This window comes from Rhododendron vialii, chromosome 8a (genome assembly GCF_030253575.1).
Source record: "Rhododendron vialii isolate Sample 1 chromosome 8a, ASM3025357v1".
In the NCBI taxonomy this organism is placed as follows: Eukaryota; Viridiplantae; Streptophyta; class Magnoliopsida; order Ericales; family Ericaceae; genus Rhododendron; species Rhododendron vialii.
Window position 1 is genome coordinate 11,094,950 of NC_080564.1, and position 24,564 is coordinate 11,119,513.

General features: G+C 38.5%; 3 protein-coding genes across 9 annotated transcripts; 2 read left to right on the plus strand and 1 right to left on the minus strand.

The window, feature by feature from the left end:
• Positions 1 to 554: 554 nt before the first annotated feature.
• Positions 555 to 6,746, plus strand: LOC131336587 (patatin-like protein 2). Of its 5 annotated transcripts, none has more exons than XM_058372479.1 (7): positions 555 to 708; positions 4,059 to 4,162; positions 4,268 to 4,449; positions 5,193 to 5,385; positions 5,497 to 5,658; positions 5,753 to 6,055; positions 6,302 to 6,746. In XM_058372479.1, the coding sequence occupies exons 2-7, from the start codon at positions 4,076 to 4,078 to the stop codon at positions 6,524 to 6,526; spliced, it is 1,152 nt and encodes a 383-aa protein (XP_058228462.1). In that variant the 5' UTR covers positions 555 to 708; positions 4,059 to 4,075; the 3' UTR covers positions 6,527 to 6,746. The 5 variants fall into 5 exon arrangements, with proteins under 5 accessions (XP_058228462.1, XP_058228461.1, XP_058228463.1 ...); XM_058372478.1 differs by having other exon boundaries at positions 562 to 708; positions 4,005 to 4,162; XM_058372480.1 differs by having other exon boundaries at positions 590 to 867.
• A 1,778-nt stretch (positions 6,747 to 8,524) lies between these two features.
• Positions 8,525 to 11,806, plus strand: LOC131336586 (patatin-like protein 2). 2 transcript variants are annotated; one of them, XM_058372477.1, is made up of 7 exons: positions 8,525 to 8,811; positions 8,851 to 8,935; positions 9,040 to 9,221; positions 9,607 to 9,799; positions 9,911 to 10,072; positions 10,167 to 10,469; positions 10,761 to 11,806. In XM_058372477.1, the coding sequence occupies exons 1-7, from the start codon at positions 8,783 to 8,785 to the stop codon at positions 10,983 to 10,985; spliced, it is 1,179 nt and encodes a 392-aa protein (XP_058228460.1). In that variant the 5' UTR covers positions 8,525 to 8,782; the 3' UTR covers positions 10,986 to 11,806. The 2 variants fall into 2 exon arrangements, with proteins under 2 accessions (XP_058228460.1, XP_058228459.1); XM_058372476.1 differs by having other exon boundaries at positions 8,525 to 8,935.
• LOC131336588 (peptidyl-prolyl cis-trans isomerase CYP40-like) lies at positions 11,677 to 23,073 on the minus strand. 2 transcript variants are annotated; one of them, XR_009202884.1, is made up of 10 exons: positions 22,631 to 23,073; positions 20,088 to 20,591; positions 19,700 to 19,787; positions 19,529 to 19,581; positions 16,422 to 16,526; positions 14,594 to 14,669; positions 13,745 to 13,782; positions 13,545 to 13,625; positions 13,361 to 13,461; positions 11,677 to 11,936 (listed from the first exon to the last, which is right to left on the minus strand). XR_009202884.1 is itself a non-coding variant. In XM_058372483.1 (9 exons), the coding sequence occupies exons 1-8, from the start codon at positions 22,799 to 22,801 to the stop codon at positions 13,572 to 13,574; spliced, it is 1,089 nt and encodes a 362-aa protein (XP_058228466.1). In that variant the 5' UTR covers positions 22,802 to 23,018; the 3' UTR covers positions 13,289 to 13,461; positions 13,545 to 13,571. The 2 variants fall into 2 exon arrangements, 1 of the variants encoding a protein (XP_058228466.1); XM_058372483.1 differs by lacking the exon at positions 11,677 to 11,936 and having other exon boundaries at positions 13,289 to 13,461; positions 22,631 to 23,018.
• Between the last annotated feature and the right edge of the window lie 1,491 nt (positions 23,074 to 24,564).

Genomic DNA, 24,564 nt, shown 5'->3' on the forward strand with positions numbered 1-24,564 from the left:
GCCTATTGGGTTGATTTTAGAATTTTTTTTTCTCCAAAATAAAAAATGAATGTGACACTTTGTACGTAAAAGTTTGAGTCATCCCATCTCTCCCTGTAACTTTTTCTTGTCATTGACAGTGTGCTACCAACTGCCCAAAGATCGAGGGCAAACAGAAAAAAAGTTGAGAATCCTATGAAGAAGGTTCCGTCCAGTGCGGCTTCCAACCAGTTTGGTCCAATTTTGAATCATTTATGGACCTTTTTGAGCCCATAATAATAATCGGAACTTTTCATGTTTTAGAACTCGTCGAAAACATTGACTACACTAAAAATCATGTTGATCGGTTATCGTTTGATATGATATCGAAATGCATTTATCTTCGTATAATTTTGTCAAATGAGTTGCAATCCAATGTTACAAAATTTTTTTTTCTTTCCAAACTTAATGCATTTCAAAATCGTATGAAACGATATCGAATAATATCCGATATTCGCATAATCCGATTCGGGAAAGCCCCACAAATTGCCGACAAGAATCACATGCCTACACTTGAAATCCAACCAATTAAAGTTGGCCTTTACCACTACATCAAACATCAAATACAATTCAATTAGTAGGAATATATTGTTGGACAGAGGTTGAATCGCGTGGCCCTTGGGGCCTATCCGATTGAGGTGGTTGTTTTTGCAGCTTCTTCACCACCTTGCTGTACCAGCGGCCGGTCAGGTGACCCACCGCCACTATCTTTTTTCCGCTCTCTCTATCTCTCTCTCTTGGACACGCACATACAAAAGGTGGCTGATGCTCGGCTCCGGCGGCAATTCGCTCCTACCTAAAGACGATGAGCTAAATTTTTGGTTGATCTGTGAAGTTTAAGGGTTTTGGGTAAGATTAGAGTAGGATTTACTTCAATTTTTGCTGGGCTAATTTGCTGAATTTTTTGATGTGCTGTATGTAGGTTGAAAATACCTTTTTCATGGTTTATTTCAAAAAATATACAATGAAGGTAGATGGTATGTTTGAATGAACTATTTGCCTTTTTTTTGCCGTAATGGATTGTATGTTGAACATAGGTTTTCTTGGATTATTTTTAGGAACATGTCATGAAAGTAGATGGTACATTTGTTGAATCTTGTTTTTTATGAAGTAATTTTTTAAATTGGTCATGAATAATTGTTGAAATAGGCCATGAAATAGATGGTATATTTCAATAAAGCAAGTTAGATTAGGAAAAAAAATCTATAAATTGTATTCAACCAGTTAATTCTGTTTTTTTTAATAGTTTGATAGTTTTATGATTTTGTATTTAGTTTTTAAATTTTGTTTTGAGATTTTATGGGAAAAAAAAATTGGAGAGAGAAAGACTTAAAAAAATTATATAAGAGAAAGGTTTGAAAGATTGGAGAGAGAATTTGGATAATTAGAAAAGATAAGAAGAAAGAAAGATTAATTGGAAGATTAAGAGAGAGAAATGGTAGTTTAAGATTTATATGAATTTGATGATGGGAAGATAAGTTTTTAAACCTACTATGATAAGGACTTAAAGTATCTATGTATGGAAGGACCCCTATTTAGGTTCTCCAATTGAGAATGACGTTTTGTATTCATTTTGTTTGTAACATATCATTTTCATGTGAAATTACTGTTAATACAATACTCTATATCCTTTTCAGTTCATATGCATTTAAATTTTTTGCGATTTCTTTTTCTCAATTTTAAATTTTCTCTAATAGACCAAAAAACTAATTAAAATGATAATCAAGCTCCCCTTTGCATCTCTAGAATCAGTCTAATGTACATTGAAAAATGGGTTCTTCCTAGATGCAAACCTTGTGCTAAGTAGGGACAGCTCCAGAATTTTAGCTAATTAAGAGGACAAAATCGTTCAAAAATTTTTTGTAGAACCAAACTGTATACGAAACAAGTTTCTTACTTGGTTAAAAATTTATTGTACCATTTATTAAATTCTGTTGAGCTATACTAGTATATGCCTACTTGCAAATCATTGAGGGGTTTCAAGTTTCAACCGAACTCTCCGGGTTCAATAAGTATACATTATAATTTCTTATTCTTTTATTTAGAATTTGACTATTTTATACTATGAAATTTACTACTTATACATGAAACCCCTAGTACAGCCTACCGCTGAGAGCTTGGACCGTTGGGGGCTGCTATCCCTTAGAAACAACAGCATTAAAGCAGCACTCAATTTGACGGTACAAAAGTATTTTCGACTGTTCGGATTGGACGGTCCGAATTTTGTTCCCTGAAAAAGTTTTTTTTTTTTAAAATTTGGATCATTAATTACTAAGACGGACGGCCAACCCCCAAGTCCTGAGAGCTTATGACTAATTGTTGAGCCGCCTCTCTAAATATACACCAAGATTAAACAGCTGTTTGGTAAACAGTTTTGCCTCTTTTTTCTTGTAACTCGTACTTGTGGTACATGATTCTATTTGATCAGTCATAATTTCAGAAACGTGAGTACAGGACCCCACTAAGCATTCAAGACTACCATCATCCATTATTTCAAGTTTTGCACGAATTACATAATATTTTCGACGGTGCTGTTCAAAAAAAAAAAAATTTTCGACGGTAAAGATCATCTCAATTATATCAAAATAAAAACAAATTACAAGAAGAACAAAAGTAAAATACAACTAAAACAAAAACAAAAATACAGGTAAAATCCCCATGAAATCAATACCGGTGTCGAACCCATCAATCTACTCAAGATGGTGGGTATGGAAAATTATGGTCTGTACTGTGCACCATACATGCTCGTTCCCACCGCACTACCTCGATCAGGCCAAACGATCATCGCTAGAGCATCGCCGGATCCGATGCGTATGCCGTCATTGTCAGTATTCTGAAGCTCAAATGGCCATCACCAAGACCGATAAGATTTAAGAGCCAAAATCCAGATTTGGTCTTCCAAATCTGGCTCCTGAAGTTCAAATATGATGGGCCGGAGATCCTCTCCCCCTAAGAATACAGTCTCTACCATACCATACTCGTGGAGGAAGGAGAGAATGAGGAGAGGGAAAAAAGGGAAGGAAACAGTGATGAGCCGCCGGGGGAGGGTAGACAAGGAGGGGGAGGCGGCTCTGGTGGGTTGGGGAGAGGGAAACTCCCTCTAGCTCAAGTGTCTAGGCCAGCTAATGAGTTAATCGACTACTTTTGGGGGCTCAATTAAAGCCTCTTGCAAAGTTTGTATGAACTGACTTCAAAGGAGTTAGTAGCTCATGAGACATTTCGAACCTGAGACCACAGGAGGGACAAATCATTATGTTTTGAACTTTGACCACCAGACTAACCCATTGGGTTCATCATCATACCAAACTATTAATATTCTGACATGTTGATGTCAAAAAGTACAACGTGAACAACATTTGGCTCAATATGTCTATGTGACCGTATGTCCTTGGTAGTTGAAAACTGGCAATCCATCCAATTGTCAGTGATCCACTGCAGCATAGGCATGTTGTGCATATTCTACCTGTTATTGTGTTACTAGAATTTCTCTTATCGAGTACTCCATTTGCCAACTCCACCTCTAGTCTTTGTAGTCTTCCATACTAACTTTTCTTTCCTTTAAACTCATTCTTTAGAGTTGGAACCAATTTTCATTTCAAACTAAACTTCAAACAAAAGCCAAGGAATGTTTTCTATTCTTTAGGATTGAGTTTGCGAAAGGAGATAATTAAGGTCATTGGTTAGAAGAATTTTGATCCACGCGTGTCCCCTGTTCATGAGAAGAACTCACGAAATAGCAGAAAAAGTTCCCTACTCAATTCTGCAATAAGTGAAAAGATGACTGGACCAAATTGGTCAATAGTGGAGTGCTACAGATACAGAGGTACATAATTTTGTACATACATGGAAATCATGATTTCCCTTTGGAACCTGGGCAATACCGATCAACAGGCTACAGATCTCATCTTCTCCATTTTATCTTGCTACAAATACTTGATCAGTCCATCATCTTGAAAAATAGCAACAGACAAATTTCTTCATTGCAGCAACTTTTCTAGCAGTAGCCCTTCAGTTTTCCTTACAACCTCAAATGGCTTCAGGGCTTACTAAAGGAAAAATGGCGACAGTGTTAAGTATAGATGGAGGGGGTATTAGAGGAATTATTCCAGGCACCCTTCTTGGCTTTCTTGAATCAAGGCTTCAGGTACTATTAGGTCATCAGACATTTGTAGCTCAGTTTGATTTTTGTTTCACGGACTTCGTCGAAATTGTTTCTGTTTCTGATGTTTTGTTAATCGACTTTTTCTAGGAATTGGACGGAGCCAATGTAAGACTTGCAGACTATTTCGATGTGATTGCCGGAACTAGCACCGGTGGTCTAGTGACCACCATGATTACTGCTCCAAACAAGGACAACCGTCCGATGTACGCCGCCAAGGATATCAACAACTTCTACTTGGAGAACTGTCCCAAGATCTTCCCACAAAGCAGGTGAATAACAACTTTGTATTTAAAGAAATTTATGAATTGTTCCTCCTGAAAAGTTATATTTATCAATACTATATTCTATAAAAATGTAGTTACCTAAAATAAAAGAAAGCTTTCACCTTAACTATCTCTCCTACATGGAATTTTCTCAAATTTTAATATTTTTATTCATTATTCTACATTTTAAACTAAAATATATAATTTATTTTGTTTGAAAAAGAAACTAAGTTCAATCAATAACATAACAAACATGTACTTTATTTTGCATGAAACTATCTTCTTTCTTTCTATCTTTGTTTTTTTTATTGTTGTGGAATTTTCCTAATTTTTTGGCGAGAAAAGGGTGTAACCCACTGATGCACAGGACCACAGGAAAAAGGTTCTCACTGATGTTTTTCTTTTTTGTTTTGTTCCCGTTTATCAAACAGGGAAGACCCTAGTCCTCCATGTAATTGAGGGTCCAGCTTGGTCAAGTTTTGAGCTTATTGTCCGATCAATTTAGTTTTGAAGGAACATAGTTATCTTGAGCGACCTAAAATATGAGTGGTTCTCATTACCGTTGTCTGCTCGGAGTGAGCCCACAATGACTATGATCGAACTTGGTGACCCACTGACCGGATCCCTGGTCCATGGATGACCTGTTTGATTAAGTAATACTCCTAAGTGATATCCTTTTCTAAATCAATACAAGTTACCATGTGTTTTTTGGTGAATGAATGAGCCACTGGTGTTTCTTGATTGATTAGCCGAAACAACTTCATCGCCAAGGTTAAAAGCTTAATTGGTACGGTAGCCGGGCCCAAATATGACGGAAAGTACCTGAGGTCGTTGACAGAGGAGTTACTAGGCAGCATCACCATAAATCAAACCCTAACTGATGTGATCATACCAACTTTCGACATCAAACGACTTCAACCAGTAATCTTCTCTACCCACGATGTATGATCCTATTAACCAAAAAAACAAGTTTTGTACATGATCTTTGGAATTTTGCGAAAGCTACAATTATGAAATTAGTATAGTCCAAATTAATTTGAGATGTCTCGACAGGGAAAGGAAAATATTTTGAAGAATGCTCTGCTATCAGATATTTGCCTCGGCACTTCTGCAGCTCCCACGTTTCTTCCGGCACATTACTTTGAGACTAAGGATGGAGATGGAAAGACTCGAAGTTTTGACCTTATCGATGGCGGGGTAGCGGCAAATAATCCTGTGAGTTAAGGAGTACTTGATTTTATAGTGTTACAAAATCACCAATTTGCTTTCTAGTACATAACTAACAAGATGATGCTGACAAAATTCACAGACTTTAATGGCCATAACTCACATTTCCAAACAAATCCTGATGGGAAAATTCAAGTTTGCTGACATGAAACCCATGGAGAGCAGCAGGATGTTAGTGCTATCATTGGGTACTGGAGCGCCCAAGCTAGCAGAAAAGTATAGTGCAGCTGAAGCCTCCAAATGGGGTCTGCTCAGTTGGGTTTATGACAATGGCGCGACGCCAATGGTTGATATATACGGCGATGCAAGCTCAGATATGGTTGATATTCACATTTCCACTCTCTTCCAATCGCTCCACTGCAAAACTAACTACCTTCGAATTCAGGTACAATGATTGTGGATCCTTATTCCACCAGAACTCAATTTCAACATGCTTTCAGCAACACAATGTGGCAAGAGTCTCGAAATATGCAAATTCTGAATTTCTGAGGCACAATCGTGCTGATGAAAGTGCATTGGAACAAAAGAGACAATGAGTACATCTTCGTTAGATCATACTAATGTCGATGTTTGATGCACATATCCAAAACACTATATGCTAATAAAGTCTTTATGCATGTTTGATGGACAGGACGACACATTAACCGGTGATGCATCTTCAGTAGATTTTGCTACCACGGAGAATCTACAGAAGCTTGTGCAAATTGGAAATGACCTGTTAAAGAAGCCGGTCTCCAGGGTGAATTTGGAGACGGGCAGGTTTGATGAGGTTCAAGGAGAAGGTACGAATGAAGCGGCTCTTATCCGCTTTGCGAAGCTGCTTTCCAAAGAAAAGATGCTCCGGCAAGCCGATTGAAAACGCCATTTCAGGATTAGGCTTTTGCCATGAAAACGTTTTTAATCTATCTGCGTGGTTCCCATTATTTGTCAATAAGAGGAGGGCAATAAAGGCACCCACAATGCATCTTTTCTTATATATGTAATGTGTTTGATGCCCTAAACCACCTTATCCGGATATTTTTCTTAGGGTTCCAAAAATGTATTTGCGTGCTATACACCAATCGCCAGTTGATTCATCCGCCGTTATGGAGAAAATACCAGCACAAATTATAGAGCGGCGTTTAAATTGAACACCACAAAACAATGTCCCAAGAGCACCCAGTAAATTCTCCATTCAAAAGGCATCTGAACCAGTCTAACAACGGATGAAACATGCATTTCTATACGATGCGGCATGAACATAATAAATCATGATAGGATGTTCGAACAATCTTGGCACGTACCTCAATGTTAACTGTTGGAAAATTGGCTGCTGCAAATTCTGAACTGTTGGCGAAACCTTCACAAATGTTGAAATACGCTTCGAGTCACGACTATGTTGCTTTCCTAAAGACAGTATTTGCCCCCACCAATACCGGTATGCAAAGGGTTACAGCAATCTGCCTTCAAGATAAATCGAAGCCCGAACTCGAAGTTGTTTCCGTTTGCGTTTGCACTAACGAAACGGACAGAATATCTGCTGAACGGAAATGAGAACCAAGAACCACTGCGTTCTGTTTTCTGCAGCAAACAAAATGCAGAATGAATGCTAGGAAGTATAGAGAAAGAGATGTGGAAGAAATTCGGATTCTTTTTGTGTGTACGAATTCTGTCAAGTAGTGGTCTATTTATAGGCTACTACGTACCCATTAAGAATGGGTATGCACCCGATCTAGATTGACCGTTGGATCAGATCCTACGGTCTTGATCGACCAGTCACACCGAATTGGTGTACTGTTTCATTCACACCCAATCGGATTCTCTACGAACCAACGCACCCGTAGGCTCGAGTTGCACCCGATCGGAACCGCTTCGTGTGACTCACCTGCCACGCGTGTGACACGCGGCATCCAAGTCAGCGTCACCTTACTGCCAACTTGCAATAAGAAATGGCGCCCACAAGGCGCCTAGCGCTGACGTGCAAAGTGCGCCGCTAAAGCGCCACAACCCACGCCGCGCGCGTGTGTGTACCGGCTCTGCCAGTATGGTGGCTGCACCACACTAGATCATTAGTTACTTATATTAGGAATGTTTCCTAATATATACCACTCCAACATCTCTCAGCTAACTAATGTGGGACAAAGCTCACAAAGAGGAAAACAAGCATTCTAAGGAAACAAAGAAAATTTACAAAACCAAAAATGACGACTCTTTTATTTTGAAAATCTCTAACATTAACTAAACACCACCGAACAAAGAGAGAGATCGCAATGCGAACAGGAACCGAAGTCGTGGACAACTTCGAAAGCAGTTATCTGCTGTTAGATTTTCAACAAAAGGTAGCAAATGGAGTCCTATCATCACACAAGAATGAGGAACTCTTATAAAGAAAGAGACGTGCGGGGAAATCATAATGATATTCTGGCATTAACAAGAAGAGCCGAAGAGGAGACTTCACTCGAGGAATGGTGTGAGTTTCAGTGTCCGCGGGACAACATTTTGCTTAATATGTCTATGTGACAGTATCTCCTTGGTAGTTGAAAACTAGCAATCCACCGAGGTACCAATGATCCACTGCCACATAGGCATGTTGTGCATATTCTACCCGTTATTGTGTTACTATACTTTCTCTTATCGAGTACTCCATTTGCCAAAGTCAATCTCTAGTCTTTGTAGCGGATCAAAAAAAAAATCTCTAGTCTTTGTAGTCTTCCATACTAACTTTTGTAACCTTTAAACTCATTCTTTAGAGTTGAACCAATCTTCATTTCACACTAAACTTCAAACAAAAGCCAAGGAATGTTTTCTGTTCTAACAACTCACGAAATAGCAGACAAAGTTCCCAAGTCAATTCTACAAAAAGAGAAAAGATAGCTGGACCAAATTGATCAATAACGGTGTGCTTACAGTACTTCCCAAAACACAAATTTGTACATACACGGAAATCACGATGTCCCTTCGGTGACTGGCCCATATTGGTCAACAGGCTACAGATCTCTTCTTCTCCATTCTATCTGACTATAAATTCTTGATCAGTCCATCATCTTGAAAATTGCATAATAATCAACAGACAAATTTCTTCATTGCAATAACTTTTCTAGCAGTACCCCTTCAGTTTTTCTTACAACCTCAAATGGCTTCGGGGCTTGCTAAAGGAAAAAAGGCAGCTCAAATGGCTTCAGTGCTTCCTAAAGGAGAAATGGCGACAGTGTTAAGTATAGATGGAGGGGGTATTAGAGGAATGATTCCAGGCACCATTCTTGGCTTTCTTGAAACAAAGCTTCAGGTACTATTAGTTCATCAAACATTTGTAGCTCAATTTGATTTCTCTTTTATGGACTTTGTCAAAATTGTTTCTGTTTCCGGTTTTTGTAAATCGACTTTTTCTAGGAATTGGATGGAGCCAATGCAAGACTTGCAAACTATTTCGACGTAATTGCTGGAACTAGCACCGGTGGTCTAGTGACCACCATGATTACTGCTCCAAACAAGGATAACCGTCCGATGTACGCCGCCAAGGATATCAACAACTTCTACTTGGAGAACTGTCCCAAGATCTTCCCACAAAGCAGGTGAATATAACAACTTTGTATTTAAAGATATTTATTTATGAATTGTTCCTCCTGAAAAGTTTCTTTGTCCCTGCAAAGTTTCATTTTCCTCGCACTAATGGGTCCAGCTTGGTCAAGTTTTGAGCTTGTTGTCCGATCAATTTAGTTTCAAAGGAACATACTACTTATTTTGGGCGGCCTAAAATATGAATGGTTATTGATCACTGTTGTGCTCGGAGTGAGCCCACAATGACTATGATCGAACTTGGTGACCTACTGACCTGATCCCTGGTCTATGGATGACCTTTTTGATTAAGTAATAAGTGATATCCTTTTCTAAATCAATACAAGTTATCATGTGTTTTTTGGTGAATGAATGAGTAACTGGTGTTTCTTGATTGATTAGCCGAAACAACTTCATTGCCAAGGTTAAAAGCTTGTTTGGTGCGGTAACCGGGCCCAAATATGACGGGAAGTACCTAAGGTCATTGACAAAGGAGCTACTTGGCAATATCACCATAAATCAAACCCTAACTGACGTGATCATACCAGCTTTTGACATCAAATGGCTTCAACCAGTAATCTTCTCCACTGACGATGTATGATCCTAGTAACCAAAAAATCAAGTTTTGTACATTATCTTTGGAATTTCACAAAAGCTACAATTATGAAATTAGTATAGTCTAAAATAATTTGAGTTGTCTCGACAGGGAAAGGAAAATGTTTTGAAGAATGCTCTATTATCAGATATTTGCCTCGGCACTTCTGCAGCTCCCACATTTCTTCCGGCACATTACTTTGAGACTAAGGATGGAGATGGAAAGACTCAAAGTTTTGATCTTATCGATGGCGGGGTAGCAGCAAATAACCCTGTGAGTTAAGGAGTACTTGATTTTATAGTGTTAAAAAATCACCAATTTGCTTTCTAGAACGTAACTAACAAGATGATGCTGACAAAACTCACAGACTTTAATGGCCATAACTCACATTTCCAAAAAAATCCTGATGGGAAAATTTAAGTTCGTTGACATGAAACCCATGGAGAGTAGCAGAATGTTAGTGCTATCATTGGGTACAGGAGCGCCCAAGCTAGCAGGAAAGTATAGTGCAGCTAAAGCCTCCAAATGGGGTCGGTTCTGTTGGGTTTATGACAATGGCGCGACGCCAATGTTTGATGTATACGGCGAAGCAAGCTCAGATATGGTCGATATTCACGTTTCCACTCTCTTTCAATCGCTCCATTGCAAAAAGAACTACCTTCGAATTCAGGTACAATGATTGTGAATCCTTATTCCACCAGAACTCAGTTTCAACGCGCTTTTAGCAACACAATGTGGCGAGAATCTCAAAATATACAAAGTCTGAATTTTGGAAGTACACACAATGTGGCGAGAATCTCAAAATATACAAAGTCTGAATTTTGGAAGTACAATCGTACTGTTGAAATGCATCGGAACAAAAGAGAATGAGTACATCTTCGGTAGATCATACTAATGTCAATGTTTGACGCACATATCCAAAACAGTATATGCTAATAAAGTCTTTATGTTTGATGGACAGGACGACACATTAATTGGTGATGCATCTTCAGTAGATTTTGCTACCACAGAGAATCTTCAGAAGCTTGTGCAAATCGGAAACGACCTGTTAAAGAAGCCGGTCTCCAGGGTGAATTTGGAGACGGGCAGGTTTGATGAGGTTCAAGGAGAAGGTACGAATGAAGCAGCTCTTATCCGCTTTGCAAAGCTGCTTTCCGAAGAAAAGAAGCTCCGGCAAGCCAATTAAAAACGCCATTTCAGGATCAGGCTTTTGCCATGAAAACGTTTTTAATCTATCTGCGTGGTTCCCATTATTTGTCAATAAGAGAGGGCAAGAAAGGCACCCACAATGCTTCTTTTCTTATACATGCAATGTGTTTGATGACCTAAACCACCTTATCCACCAATCGCCAATCGCCAGCTGATTCACCCGCACAAAGAGAGATTTCACAATGCGAACAGGAACCGAAGTCGTGGACAACTTTGAAAGGAGTTATCTGCTGTTAGATTTTCAACAAAAGCTAGCAAATGGAGTCCCATCATCACACAAGAATGTGGAACTCTTATAAAGAAAGAGACGTGCGGGGAAATCATAATGATATTCTGGCATTAACAAGAAGAGCCGAAGAGGAGACTTCACTCGAGGAATGGTGTGAGTTTCAGTGTCCGCGGAGACAAAGGCTCGTGGTTGAGGCAAGTAGAGAATTGGCTCTAAGAAGGTTGAAATAATCAGAGTGACAAAATGTTAAGGAAAAGAAGAAAGAAAAAGAAATTTGTAGGAAATGTACAATAAGATGTCAAAGAATAAGATTCAAGGCTAAGGGTGGGAGCTCAAGTGAGTCGCGTAATATCCCTAAAGCTCGAGCCATGTTAAAAGCGACTCTAGTCAAGGTAACCCCCTACAACAAGTGAGAAGATCAATAAGTAGCAACCGAAAATTACTTCTTGAAACCATCCATTCTTGCTTGCATCTGAACTTTTCTAGTATGGTAGATAACAAGACTGTTTGGATGATACAGATATAATCAATCAGATATTAACTAATTTCAGCTTGTAATGGAATTTAATGAAGTGCTACAACTATCTTTAGGAGTAACAAAAATGTTCAGGACACTATGTGATTCGAGCTTTAAGCCTACCACAGTTGCCGTTCAACTATCTGATAACGCCATAAGGTTTCTTTGCTTTCCAACAAAACCTGGGGAATTATACAAAAGGAAAAACAAAAAACAGTCAGATAGACTCCAAAGAGAGTATCTTTGGCTCAGATATAATGATCCAGAGACTTCCTATCATAAGCATTGATATCATCACCTTATTCCAATCTAAGTAAGGACACGGTTGGACACTCCAAATAACGTCAACCTTTTTCATTATAGGTTTCGAGTTTGATAGGCAAGGAGCATGTTATGGATATGCTAGAACCTGAGAAACGTGTATGGGTACATCAATGAGGCAAAACCTAAAAAATGTAGGGTACGGGTAGGGTTGGGGTATGACTAACAAATGCATTTTTATAATTTAGGGCAACGCACTACACGTCATGATTACACTTCAAAATAAGGGAAGATCTAAAAGTCGGGGGATTAAGAGTCCAACATCAATAATTGTTGACCACCAAACTTAAGATTCAAAACAGAGTTTAATACCATTATACTAAAGAACCTAAAACCAAACCAAACCAAACCGAGCCTTGTGTCCCAATCACTTGGGGTCGGCATTATACTAAAGAACCTATGGACCAAAATCCTTGTCCTATAATTATGCTAAGCATAGAACAAAAAAGTCTTATCAACTTAGCTTCATCTCTGTGTTAGGTACGGCTTGATATATAGTGGGGTACGACAAAAGCCATTAAGAACATTTTCAGTACGTGTTCCATGTACCCGATAGGTGTTTAGAAGTACCATGCAAAGTACCGGTACCCGGTACATTATAGGTACGTGTAGCGATAGGGTTTTGGAAGTAGCCAAGCTTCGTAGGCTAGAACACACTAGGAGGTTCAAATGAAATTTTAAAAAGTTCAGGCATGGTCCAAATTGCCATATGTAGCTATTTAGTATTTGATACTCATTGTTGTTACAAGATCTTTCGGTTATAAATTGTGTCATATATGCCTAATACAATTTCGAAATATTTCTTCTCTTTTCAAGCATTTATAACATATAACCATACCAATAGAAATAGGAAACTTCTTTTATTTCATTGGCCTTGCTAACCACCGCCAACCAGGCAATGGATAATGTGCATATAATGTCAAACAATTTCGTATTCCAATACAAATCTCACCGACATCAATATATACGTTGACAGATATCATACACTTTCTTGGACATTGATCCACTATTTGCACATTATCCACCACATTAAGGGCTGTGCTTAGCATTTTCCTTATTTCATATTGAGCGTAATTGTGTCCTAATTTTCATAATCCTAATTTTTATAAAAAATGACGTGAGTGTGTGTTTGTCTGTGTGCTTCGTAGATTGCAATCACTGAGACCAAAATATAAACAATCTCAACTTGAAGCTATGGGCAACCATTCTGTTAGTAAATAATGAAACACCACAAGATCTACGAATGTTTAACCTCATTAACAAGAGGTTTGATCCCAGTACACACCTTTGGCCTCTTAAAGCCAATCAAAGTCTCCATATGAAAAAGCCTGAAGCCGAGCCTATCTGATGTAGCATGTGACCTAAAGGTTGAAAATTAGACCATTCCTGCAAGACCAGCCAGAAGTTAAAGAGGAAAAATGGAGAGCCAAAATTGATTCCTACAGGAATAAAAGCTCACCAAAACGTACCCAATATACCATGTTACTGCATGAACTCTACTGAAACATTTTTGAGTAAGCTTTTTTCTCCTGGTCACGTCTATCAACAATCTGTGACATTTTTTCGAAATATCAAAATGGACTCAAGAAAACTAAGCGAAAAACAGGCACAGAAGATGAAGGAAAAAAACAGAATGAAACAGAATTGCATATCAAAGGATGTCACTGACTCTCTTCTTTGCAGCAGTGAGCTCTTTCTTTATACCACCTGAAATATAGAATTAGAAAGTAAGTACACAATCATTCCTAACGTTGTATCAATATCGGAGGTCTTCACCTATATCTCTCCCTATTTTTCCTGCCTACACATGAATGAGTGAATTTTACTCCTAAAACAGTTGTTACTTTTTCCTTTTAGTTCGTGGGTTGGGATACATCCTTACATGTGCTTCTTAGTTAACTGACTAAAAGCCCAACAACAGCATGATTTTTCATCGGGTGTGCAGTTGATAGTGGGGCAAAGGCTGGATAAAACATAGATAGGCTTCTGGTTTCCTGAGCACTAATTGCAACACAGTACAGTTGGTCTTCTATTCGTGAAGGCCTTGGGAACTGGGAAGGAAATGTAAGGAAAACACTTTTTCTTGTTTGGTCACCACGGAAGGGCAAAAGAGAGTACGAGGAGACAAGATTAATTTTCCAGTTGCCATTTTTCCATCTCTTTCTCTTCATATGCTTTCAGTTCCTCAGAACTTCAGAAAAGTTTATCAGAGAGAGGAAGTATATAGGAAACCAGATATTTTGCTTTCTTCCCTCTTCCTTTTCTTCTAGCTTTCCTAAACTCCACATCTTAAAAGCATCAGGTTCAAAAACATAACTAGCAAGGCCTAATTACAGGAGCTCCACAACAAACGCAAGCGGTTTAACAAAAAAAGTTCCAAGTATTTTTTATTATCCATCCAAGAGGCCATAGACAGCGCCAAGCTAATTCCGTCCTTATTTAGGTAATCTGAACCCCAAGCCAGCAATCCAAAACATGTTGCTAATAAATTAATAATCCTGATTACAAATTGAATTACCATCATTTGGCTCCAACTCCAATGCTTTTTTGAAACTTTCGACTGCAGCATCCACATCATTAAGTGCCATGTATGCCTGACAATTAGCAGAAATGCAATCATCAAACATTAAAGAAGAACTTCAAGACACAACCAAGAAATTTACCATAGATTGCACAGACAGAGGCAATAGATACTTTCCTTTGTCTCAAAGGTATGCGTGATGGGATGGTGTAGGGGCAAACTGTACTACAAGATATAAAATGCTGTGCTGAAACTTACACTGGGTCTAGGACTAAAAGGTGACAAATAATATATTTCAAGATGGACAAAATCAGTACAATTTAAGATGGAATAATGAGATAGTATGCACCTAGTGACGCAAAGTTTCAAATGTTACCGGTTATACTGCAACTGTTAAATTTTGGGTTCAAGTTTCAAAGTTTCAACATGGGTTCTGTTGTTGTATTCTCACACTAACAAATAGATAAAGGAAAGATGATACCGTCCTTGAACAATATTTCAGCATGCTTCAGATTTATGCAGTCAGTGCTGTACGAAACTGCTTAAAAAGAGCTGTATTCCAAAATGTTAGCAAAGCTATCCACTTCAAACAGAAAATTTGGCGATGCACACCAACGTATCGAGATAATGTAACACTCCGTCCCACATCAGAAGTCTACATGGGTGATCTTGGAAATATAATCAACCATGTAAGCTACTCTACTAATAACTTGGGCGACAACATTTGGGGCCATGTTGTTAAGCCCCAGCGAGTTAGTGGGCTAGTGATCTACTCTACACAAGGATGTGGGTTCAAGGAAGTTCCATAGCCTGGCAGCTGTGGGGAGACCAAGGTGAAGCCCATGGATAAGGCTCAGGTTAGGCTATGGTGACTATGGCCAGTCTGAAAAGACCCGGGTAAAGTTGGGAGACTCTAGTGCTCAACCTTGCGGGGATGCGAGTATAAACGTGGGGAGTTTGTAACATCCCATCCCATTGGAAGTCTACATGGGTGATCTTGAAAATAAAATCAACCTTGTAAGCTACTATAACTTGGGCTCAAGCATTTTGGGCGATGGTTTTAGATTCCACAAGTTACTTGGCTAGTGGTCTACAGGAGGCATTTCAAACGATTTGATGGGTAGAATAATCCAAAAGAACCCACAACAAAGGTTTGCAACATTTCTTAAGAGGCAATAAGGGGAACTGGAGAATTTCTGTTTGACCGGAAAAAAGAAAAAGAAAAAAAGGGAACTGGAGTTACCAGAAAATAATAAATGAAATGTAGGTGCAAGTTAGCAATAATATAAAAACTTCAAAAAAGATATATGCACTTTTGGATTAATAAGCTGATTTGTTCAAGATCACTGTTTAGAAAGTAATTAGTTTGTTGATAAAGGGATGACCAACAACACATAACACATGTTTAAAGTAACTTCACAAATAGCATTAACATGACATGCACTGCTATTACTCACAGCACAAGAATCCAACATTTCTTCAACATGCCCACCACTTATTGAAGATTATTTAATTTCGTGCATGGAGGATTATTCAACTGTACATGCTTGGGTAATTCCCACTCCAAAAACCTGCTTAATTCAGTAGTAATACCTAGTTTTAAATGTTGAACATAGTATATGCGAATACCTATGCGGGTGCTACTGTATTTAGTATACTAGCAAACTGCAGTCATGAAGGCAGTACAAAACTCGTGAAACAAACAGAGGCTAAGAGGGAATGAAAAACACACAAGATTTTTGAAATGGAAATTGTTCGTTTGTAAATTTAGCTGTAAAGATGGGTCTGCGGTCGTTTATAATTCTTATTTATCGAGAATACCAACCTGGCCTTGGCGGAACAAAGCTTTCACATTATCATCTGCATCACGCAATGCGAAGTCCGTGTCCAATAATGCTCCTTCTAAATCTCCTAATTTCAATTTGCAGGCCTGAAGCAGGAATGTAATGCATCATTAGGTAGACAAAGGAAACACCACATCGATAATAGGCAGTGAATTAGTGACAAGTGATTACTCAAGGAAAGCACACTAGAAGACAAAATGCAGGAAGCAACTAAGACCAATTTCCACCTTTTTTCTTTTTGTTAAAACAACAGCATGTACTCAAACACAAACTTCAAGGGTTGATAATACGGAACAAATAACGACATCCCTAATGCATAATTACAGGTTCAGCCACCTTTTGAATTCTTCAGTAAGCCTGCAAGCTACTAAGAATCAAAGGGTAAAATTGCAGATTCAAAACAAGAGAAATGCTTAGCTTACAAAATCTCTATAGGAAAGCTTCTAAAAGTGTGCTTAATTGATTTATTAAGCTCCACATGGATGGTACTAAAAAAATACTCCTATTATAATTGCTACATAGGAACCATGGGGAGCTTCTCTTATATCTGGTTCTAATCCGTTTTAAATGCTACTAAGCGAAAAAGAACTGAAGAGATAATAAAAGAAATGACAAAATAAAAAATGAGTTCATGGAGATTAACTTTGCTAAACAAGATATAACAAGACTTAATGATAATAACTCCTTACTGATATTGATATGGGAGAAATGACAATCGCCAGAAAGGAAAAGTACTGATGGGTGCTTAATTGTTGATCCAATTTCCAATGGAGGCAGGATATTGGTTCAACAAAAATGTGATACAATAGTAGCGATTTTTTACAACCATATATCTAGGAGACACAAACTAAAGTCTTAAGAAAGCACAATTTTCTGTAGTGTAGAGCTAGAGACATGCTACCCAAAGATATCTTCAAATTTGTAGGCCAATCGATATGGTTAATGTGGGAATTTTATATCCAACTCAAAACCAATTGGCAACGAATGCCTCCCAAATGTTCTTAAGTGATCTCCCATTGCATACCCAAGCAATCTGGGACAACTACTCTAACACCCCCCTCAGGTGCAGCCGCATTTTAGTCTGTGTGGCCACTTTTTGGGTCCTATCATCGTGCAATTTTTTTTTGGGGTCCGTCATCATGGGGTGTGGGCTTGATTTTATTTTTATTATAAAATTTGGGATGGAATGGACCCGCTCTAATATCATATGGAAACTTTATGTCTTACTCAACCAATTGGCAATGAGCGGAGAGGTCCCAAATTTTATTAAGTGCTCTCTCATTGCACACCCAAGCAATGTGGGACAACTACTCTACCGGTTAACATCTATGTTACATGGATCCTTCATTTTGGCTCAAGTACCCATATCGATGTGTCCAACACCTGGATCCATTTTGTACACTCGGATCCTCTGGTTTTTTCTAAGCCCCTTTCGGTGCATAATCCTAGAAAAATTATGCAATATATACCACAAACAAGTGTTCAAGATGTATCCCCGTACCCATACTCAATTTGGGGACACATCTCCGAGTATCCTAAGATTTCAGTCTAGGAAGGTCCGACGCTTGAACTTGCACCCGCACCCAATACTCGCACCCTAGTCCATGTAACATAGGTTAACATCGGAATTGAACAGCACCGTAGCTGATAATTAACCTAACATGTAATAAGTTTTACCAAATGCCACTTCATTGGATCAAACAAGGAAAAGAGCAGAAAATGATGATGGCTACTAAATGACAAGTTACTGCAAAATAAGCTGATCAAGCTGGGGTACATGTACGTAGAATAAAAAAAAAACACTGGAAAGTTAGGAATCTCCATAAACCATCATATTTAATCTATGATGGATCCCATGTCATTGCTCCTACTGGCTTGAAGAGTAATGATTATATGCTTAACCTACCCCAAGTTTTCCCTTGATAAAATTGATGCAAGTGTGTCCTTCTACAGGACCAAATGAAATGTGTATTATGTGTTTACCACCAAACCCTTTAGGAAGACTTGTCACATTGAAATTTGAGAGAAACTCAATAGCCAAAGTGTCACATTTATTATTATTGTTCAATTACAGATGAACAGGAAAAGTATTTTACTAGTATTAGTTCTGCCAATGAGGTTAGCCGGCGCCCCCAAAGCTGGCCACCGTGGTAGATGGTAGAGGAGCAAGTGTTCTAAATGGCGATTGTCGGGCGGCGACCCGCCACCAAGCGCCTAGGCTCCGCCGAGCGATTCGGTGTTTTTTTTCAAAATATATATTTTTAATATTATTAAGGCAATTATCCTCCGCCAAGACGCTGCCTAGCTCTGCCAAATCTCTCCAAGCTGCCAAGCTCCGCCAAATCTCCAAATCCGCTGAATGAGCTGCTGAGGGTGAAATCATGGCACCGACCTGCCGCCGAGCGCCTAGGTGCCGCCGAGGCCGCCATTTAGAACACTGAGAGGAGCTTTGCGAAGACTGGACCTTCCACATGTTTGAGAGTCCAAGCTTTTACATTGCACCAATAATGGCCTCTCTACTTAGTATTAAGAGAGTTACAAAGTTGAAAGCATAATCACAAATGGTCCAAACACAACAAGAATGAACCACTCAAGAAAGTTGATTTCCTCCTGAAAACGTTAGTGATTTAGGTTTCAATAAGGATGTTTAGGCTTTACTAAAAAGTTAGAAAGGGATTTTCTCATCCAGTATGCATTGGGTCAAATTGGAGCCAGAGACAAACTTTTGGATTCTCAAGCAAATCAAAGTGAGAAAACTTGCACAAATTTAAGGGCAGGATAACAGAAGTCAAGGTGGGCAGTACCAGTTAACTCACAAGACAGTCAGATTGGATAAGTACACAGTTTCCCCGATGAAGTAGATGAGTACAAACTTGTTAAGACATTACCCTCTGACTTAATGGTGAAGATGGACCAAAAAAAAAAGAGCCTGTATGGACTATGGTCCAAAAGTATTATATCTGTTATCATGAAAGCATATCAAACAATGATGAAAACGTTGAGATAAGAAAGCTGCCCCCAATATTAATATGTTCCTTTAACGGAATCCGCACTACCTTCATGAATTGAAAGAGTTTATGAAACTTACAGAGCTATTTGTAAATATCTGAGACTTTGTCTTCCTCAAAGATGAGCTTTTCTCTATACAATCATCAAGACTTTCATTAGAGAGAAGATTAAAAGGTATGTATCAGCATCAGTAATACTAGTTGAAAGAATTACAAAGTAAAAGATCATATGAATAAAGTATACGGATAACCTTGATCCATGTCTTCCATATCCCAGCATACATCTAAGAAGTTCAGAGCCTTACGATACTTCCTAAGAGCCATTTTATAATCTTGTTTCTGCATATGAAAAACAGTTAGAATAGTATCCATTGACAAATGGAATCACCATACAAAAGAATTGGATAAGCATTTAACACTGGTATCCATATCAAGAAGAGGAAAAAAGCGAAGACTAATAATTTGGAATGTCACTCGCAGAAATGTATTACTGTTACACACATCAATTGTATACTTTACTGGAGTGAGCTCATGAGTCATTGCCAACACATGCATTGGGGATTTTCTCCTGTTTTGAAGAGAGGAAGAGAGAAGAAAAAGTTCACATTAAATCATTAATAAAACGTTTTTGACATCTACCTTGAAATGTTCATTTCCAAAAGCTTTAATGGAGTCTACAGCAGTCATCCACCAAGAAATTTTATCTGTCTTGACATCAAGGTCAGCTGGCCAATCAGGGTACACATCACCATCTTTAAAGAAGTTAGAGATCCCATCATCCGCCCCCTCAGCAATTTCTCCACAATTCGCTATTACAACGTCAAGAGTTGGATAATAATATTCACCCGTAGTTACATGCTCAATCAAACGAACCACCCCCATCCCTTTGATTACCTTCCCAAAAACAACATGCTTTCCATCCAAATGAGAAGTTCGAGTGGTAGTAATAAAAAACTGAGATCCATTGGTATTTGGACTGTCATCATTAGCCATTGAGAGCATTCCTTTTCTTTCATGCTTTAGCTCAAAATTTTCATCTTCAAATTTCAGGCCATAGATGGATTCTCCACCGGTGCCATTCCCAGCAGATATGTCTCCACCATGTATCATGAAGCCTTTTATGATGCGATGAAAACAGGAACCCTGCAAGGAATACTGAGCTATGCTTAGCATTTAGCAAACAGAAAGCTCAGCAAGACAAATATAATTTAGCAGTAATGCAGTATTAAAGTTTTGCTCCAATGAAACAAGGTAATTAGCTACAACTGAAGTAAAAAAGGATCTAACAATTTCAGGAGCTAGAAATAATGAATCTACATTATCGAGAGCAGCAGTATTTATGGAGCATTCCATGTAGTCAAACACATAACCTGTTTCGTGTCTGCAAAGAAAACTCCCAATTTTGTGCATCTTGGAAAGGAACGGAAGTGGGAGAAGAGCAGCAGCCAAATAGGACAATAAGCAAAGATGAACCAAGAAACATGCACTTGTTCAGGCGTCATATCTCATTGCACATACAATGGATGAGTGTGGGAAAATATGATTTGTGGACTCCATCCCTTTGGCAGAATATGCACTCCCTCCCGTTATGGATACACAAGGGTGCACCATAGCACCAAACATAATATCGGGAGTCATGATAGGATGCATAACGCTTTTGAAAATAAGAAATTCATTTTTTCTAACTTAAAAAGATCATGAAGATGTCTTTTGGGCTGTGGCCCATCATTTAGAGGAATCATGTCATTTAACACTCACAATATGCAAAGTTGAGAGCTTACTAGAAATACAAGTTGAATAAACAATTTTCTGCAGGAAGGAACATCGCCCTAAGTATAGACCTACGTATGCACAGAGATGCCTGAATAGAGTGCATTGTTGCCGTATATGGACCTGCATTAGACAAGAAAAGTAGGTCCGACTCCAAAAGCAGTGATGCTACAGGCCTAACAATGCCTCTCACTATATGTTCAAAGAAAGGGAGAAGCAGAAACCTTAGAACACAACTAGAATCCTTGTATTCAATTCAACATACTATTTTGGGAATTTGTTCGAGAAACTTGAAGTTTAATGTGATATTTTGTGCATATCTTGCTCAGGCAATTTCTAGGGCAAGGGATTCCTAGAATCTAGCTATTAATACCTGGCTAAAGTTTGACTCGCTAGAATGATTCCAGAAAGGAATGGATGGTAATTTCTTAGCCACCAATAGATTGCTATTTACCTAAATTCCTGAATGACAATAACCATTTGAAATGTAATTCCTCTTTAGCAAACCAAGCATTTAATCGAGCATTTGAAGGGAAGGAACACTCCATCCTAGCTTTATTCCAAAGTACCAAAAATATCTTATGCTTTAGTCTATAAGATACTATGTGCAAACTTGCCTTGGTGTAACTATTAGGGAGTTTGTTTTGGATTCCTATAGTCTTCTTCTCCTCTTTCTGTATCACAAAAAAATCAGCATTGCCGGATTCTTGTTCTTTCTCCCCGTGCCACTTCAGGATTTATACTACGTTTACACTCTGGGGCAGTTCCAAGGGGGGACCCGGCCCTGTACAGCTCCAAATTATCTTGCGCATTATACTAATCTTTAGCTTAACTAGTAAAAATTCTATGGATTAGCTCCTGCAAGTCCTTTGAGTGAAAAACATTTCTTTATATTTCTATATGTGTGGGGTAAAAGTCCCCAAAATTTCAAGTTATCAAACATTTTTTAGGTTACATGCGCACATACTCATTTTATCATCTATTCTTTGGACCTTGCGAGTAGCAATATGTACTTATAAAATAGTATCTATTTTATTATCAATATGAAAATACATGTGATTTGAGCCCCAGCTAGACACAAATCCTGCTTCCACTGTTTACACTCGTGACAATGGGCATTACCAAGACTAATTACTTTTCCCTTCTACTAAAGTGACTAATTATACATGCAAAAACGTCACTCACTGACTGAATCAAAGTTCTTTTATAGAGTTCAAACAAGATTACAACACTTGATTTGACAGTATCAGTCCAGAAAGCAAGAGCGAGAGCAAAAAAAAGCACAGACGCAAACACAGGAATACATTCTAAGCGAAAGAAATCAAACACGAGCAAACACAAATACATTACGCATACGTGGATACCTAGGACACAATGCACGTATATCTAGAGGAAGGAGAAAGAAAGGGGACCTTGAAATGGAGGGGAGCGGCGGTGTTAGGGCCAATGCCCTTCTCACCGGTACAGAGAGCCCTGAAGTTCTCGGCCGTTTTGGGGACGACATCTTTGTAAAGCTCCACCACTATCCTCCCTTCCACCTCTCCTCCAATGCTTATGTCCAGGAAGCACCTCGGGTTCACCATTCTCTCTCTCTCTCTCTCTCGATAAAGGATGAAGCAACGAAAACAGTGTAAAACCCTAAACCCCTGTTTCCGTTTTGAAATGAAAAGGCCTGGGATACGAATCGCAGGGGCTGATGCTAAGATACGCAGTGCGCATTTGTTTTTTGTTTTGTTTTGTACTCCACAATAACAACAGACAGAAGGCGTAGGGTACTGGGCTACTGGTTTGGACACAGTGAGAGAGAGAAATGGAAAACGACGACATTCTCCGTTCAGAGTTGACTGGTGGCAGTGTTTTTTGTCTTTCCTTTCTCCAATATTGTACACATCGGTGGGTTAGCTGAAAATTAACGTGTTAGTAAAAATCAAGGGTGTTTGTCATTCAATGTCTCTCGATATAAAACTCAACCCCCACCAAACCCCCCACCTCTCTCTTGCAAGAATGCATGGTAAAAGAAGTACAATTAAATGGGTTAAGAGCCACATCTTGACTAATGGCAGTATTGGTCCGGTAGGAATTTAACAGCAAAGAAGAAGGTTACTGAACCGATATCGACAGGTATTAACCTCCAAGTATAGAAAGAGAAAAATAAAGTTAAAGTAGTCTAGTACTATCTGGTATCCATTGGTACCGTCCGGTACTGACGTCGTGCGCACCATGCAGTAGTGATTGATATTTGAGTTGGAACAAAAATAGAAGTACATGATTACATTAGGGCTGTTAATCAAGCCAAACACAATATTGCTTAGGCTTGGCTTAGCTTGACTCTTTAGTATATATGTTCAAGCTTAGCTCAAGTTTGAGAACTTTTTGAGATTAATTGTTTAAGCTTGGCTCGAGCTTGAAGTTTTTTGTTCTTGATAAATTTGACTTGACTCATGAAATATACAAGCCAGTCTCAAGCTTTCAAGCATGGGCTTAAGCTCGTAAAGTTTTGAGCTTTTAAGCTTAAGTTAAAGCTCATTTTTAAGTTTCAAAATAAAAGGGCTAATTGAAAGCCATAGAGAAAAACCAGCATCATTAATCTAGGGAAAAAATATATAAACATAAAATTCAGTAACTAGCTATCATTCGTTAAATTCATATACTAGTGTGAGCTCCCACGGCTGTGGTCGGATGTATCAGACTATCTTTTCTACTAGGGTGGCTAATGGCGGTGTGATGGATGCTGAAGGAGACTGTGCGGTGGTGGTTGGTTATTGCAATCTGATTGTTGGTCGGCGGTGGTGGGGCAACAAGGGCAAAAGGCTCTCAAAGTATTAGGGTTTTTGTTTTGAGTTTTCTTGGGTTGGGCCTAATCCACTTTGGTGTATTATGTTTTTTGTATTGTGCTTATTGTAATATTTGGACTTTTAGATCATCAGGTGTTCGGCCTTTTAGATGTGTTTGGGCTTTGTCCCAACTGGCTATACTTTTTAACCCTTGATTGGAATTCCTTTTCTCTTTCTTCTAAATAAAATGTTATTTTTGCCGATCAAAAGTTTTTTACTTTGCCTTGATTTTTCTTTAACCTTTATTTTTTGTTCTTGTTATTTTGTGGATCTACAATAGAATACTACACTAGAAAATGGGACCCACGATATTCAATAAAAAGATGCATGTGCGCCCCACTCTTACAAATAGTATCCAACTTCAATTTTCATAGGACAATAATGGACTCCAAACTTTTTTATTAGTAACATTAAAAGTAAATGATTCAAAATCATTAAAAAAGTACCAAATATTTTGGATAGCCGAGACAATGGAGGCAATGGATAATATTTATGGAACAATTTGTGCCAGC

Excerpts from the sequence above, each read along its gene's own strand:
- LOC131336587 (XM_058372478.1), top strand. The coding sequence starts at position 4,049 with ATGGCTTCAGGGCTTACTAAAGGAAAAATGGCGACAGTGTTAAGTATA. Across the intron at positions 4,163-4,267 it reads TTCTTGAATCAAGGCTTCAG|GAATTGGACGGAGCCAATGT; the intron begins GTACTATTAGGT and ends GACTTTTTCTAG. Across the intron at positions 6,056-6,301 it reads CTAACTACCTTCGAATTCAG|GACGACACATTAACCGGTGA; the intron begins GTACAATGATTG and ends TTTGATGGACAG.
- LOC131336586 (XM_058372476.1), top strand. The coding sequence starts at position 8,783 with ATGGCTTCGGGGCTTGCTAAAGGAAAAAAGGCAGCTCAAATGGCTTCA. Across the intron at positions 8,936-9,039 it reads TTCTTGAAACAAAGCTTCAG|GAATTGGATGGAGCCAATGC; the intron begins GTACTATTAGTT and ends GACTTTTTCTAG. Across the intron at positions 10,470-10,760 it reads AGAACTACCTTCGAATTCAG|GACGACACATTAATTGGTGA; the intron begins GTACAATGATTG and ends TTTGATGGACAG.
- LOC131336588 (XM_058372483.1), bottom strand. The coding sequence starts at position 22,801 with ATGGTGAACCCGAGGTGCTTCCTGGACATAAGCATTGGAGGAGAGGTG. Across the intron at positions 19,582-19,699 it reads TATGGAAGACATGGATCAAG|AGAAAAGCTCATCTTTGAGG; the intron begins GTTATCCGTATA and ends ATGATTGTATAG. Across the intron at positions 13,783-14,593 it reads GGAGTTGGAGCCAAATGATG|GTGGTATAAAGAAAGAGCTC; the intron begins GTAATTCAATTT and ends TCTATATTTCAG.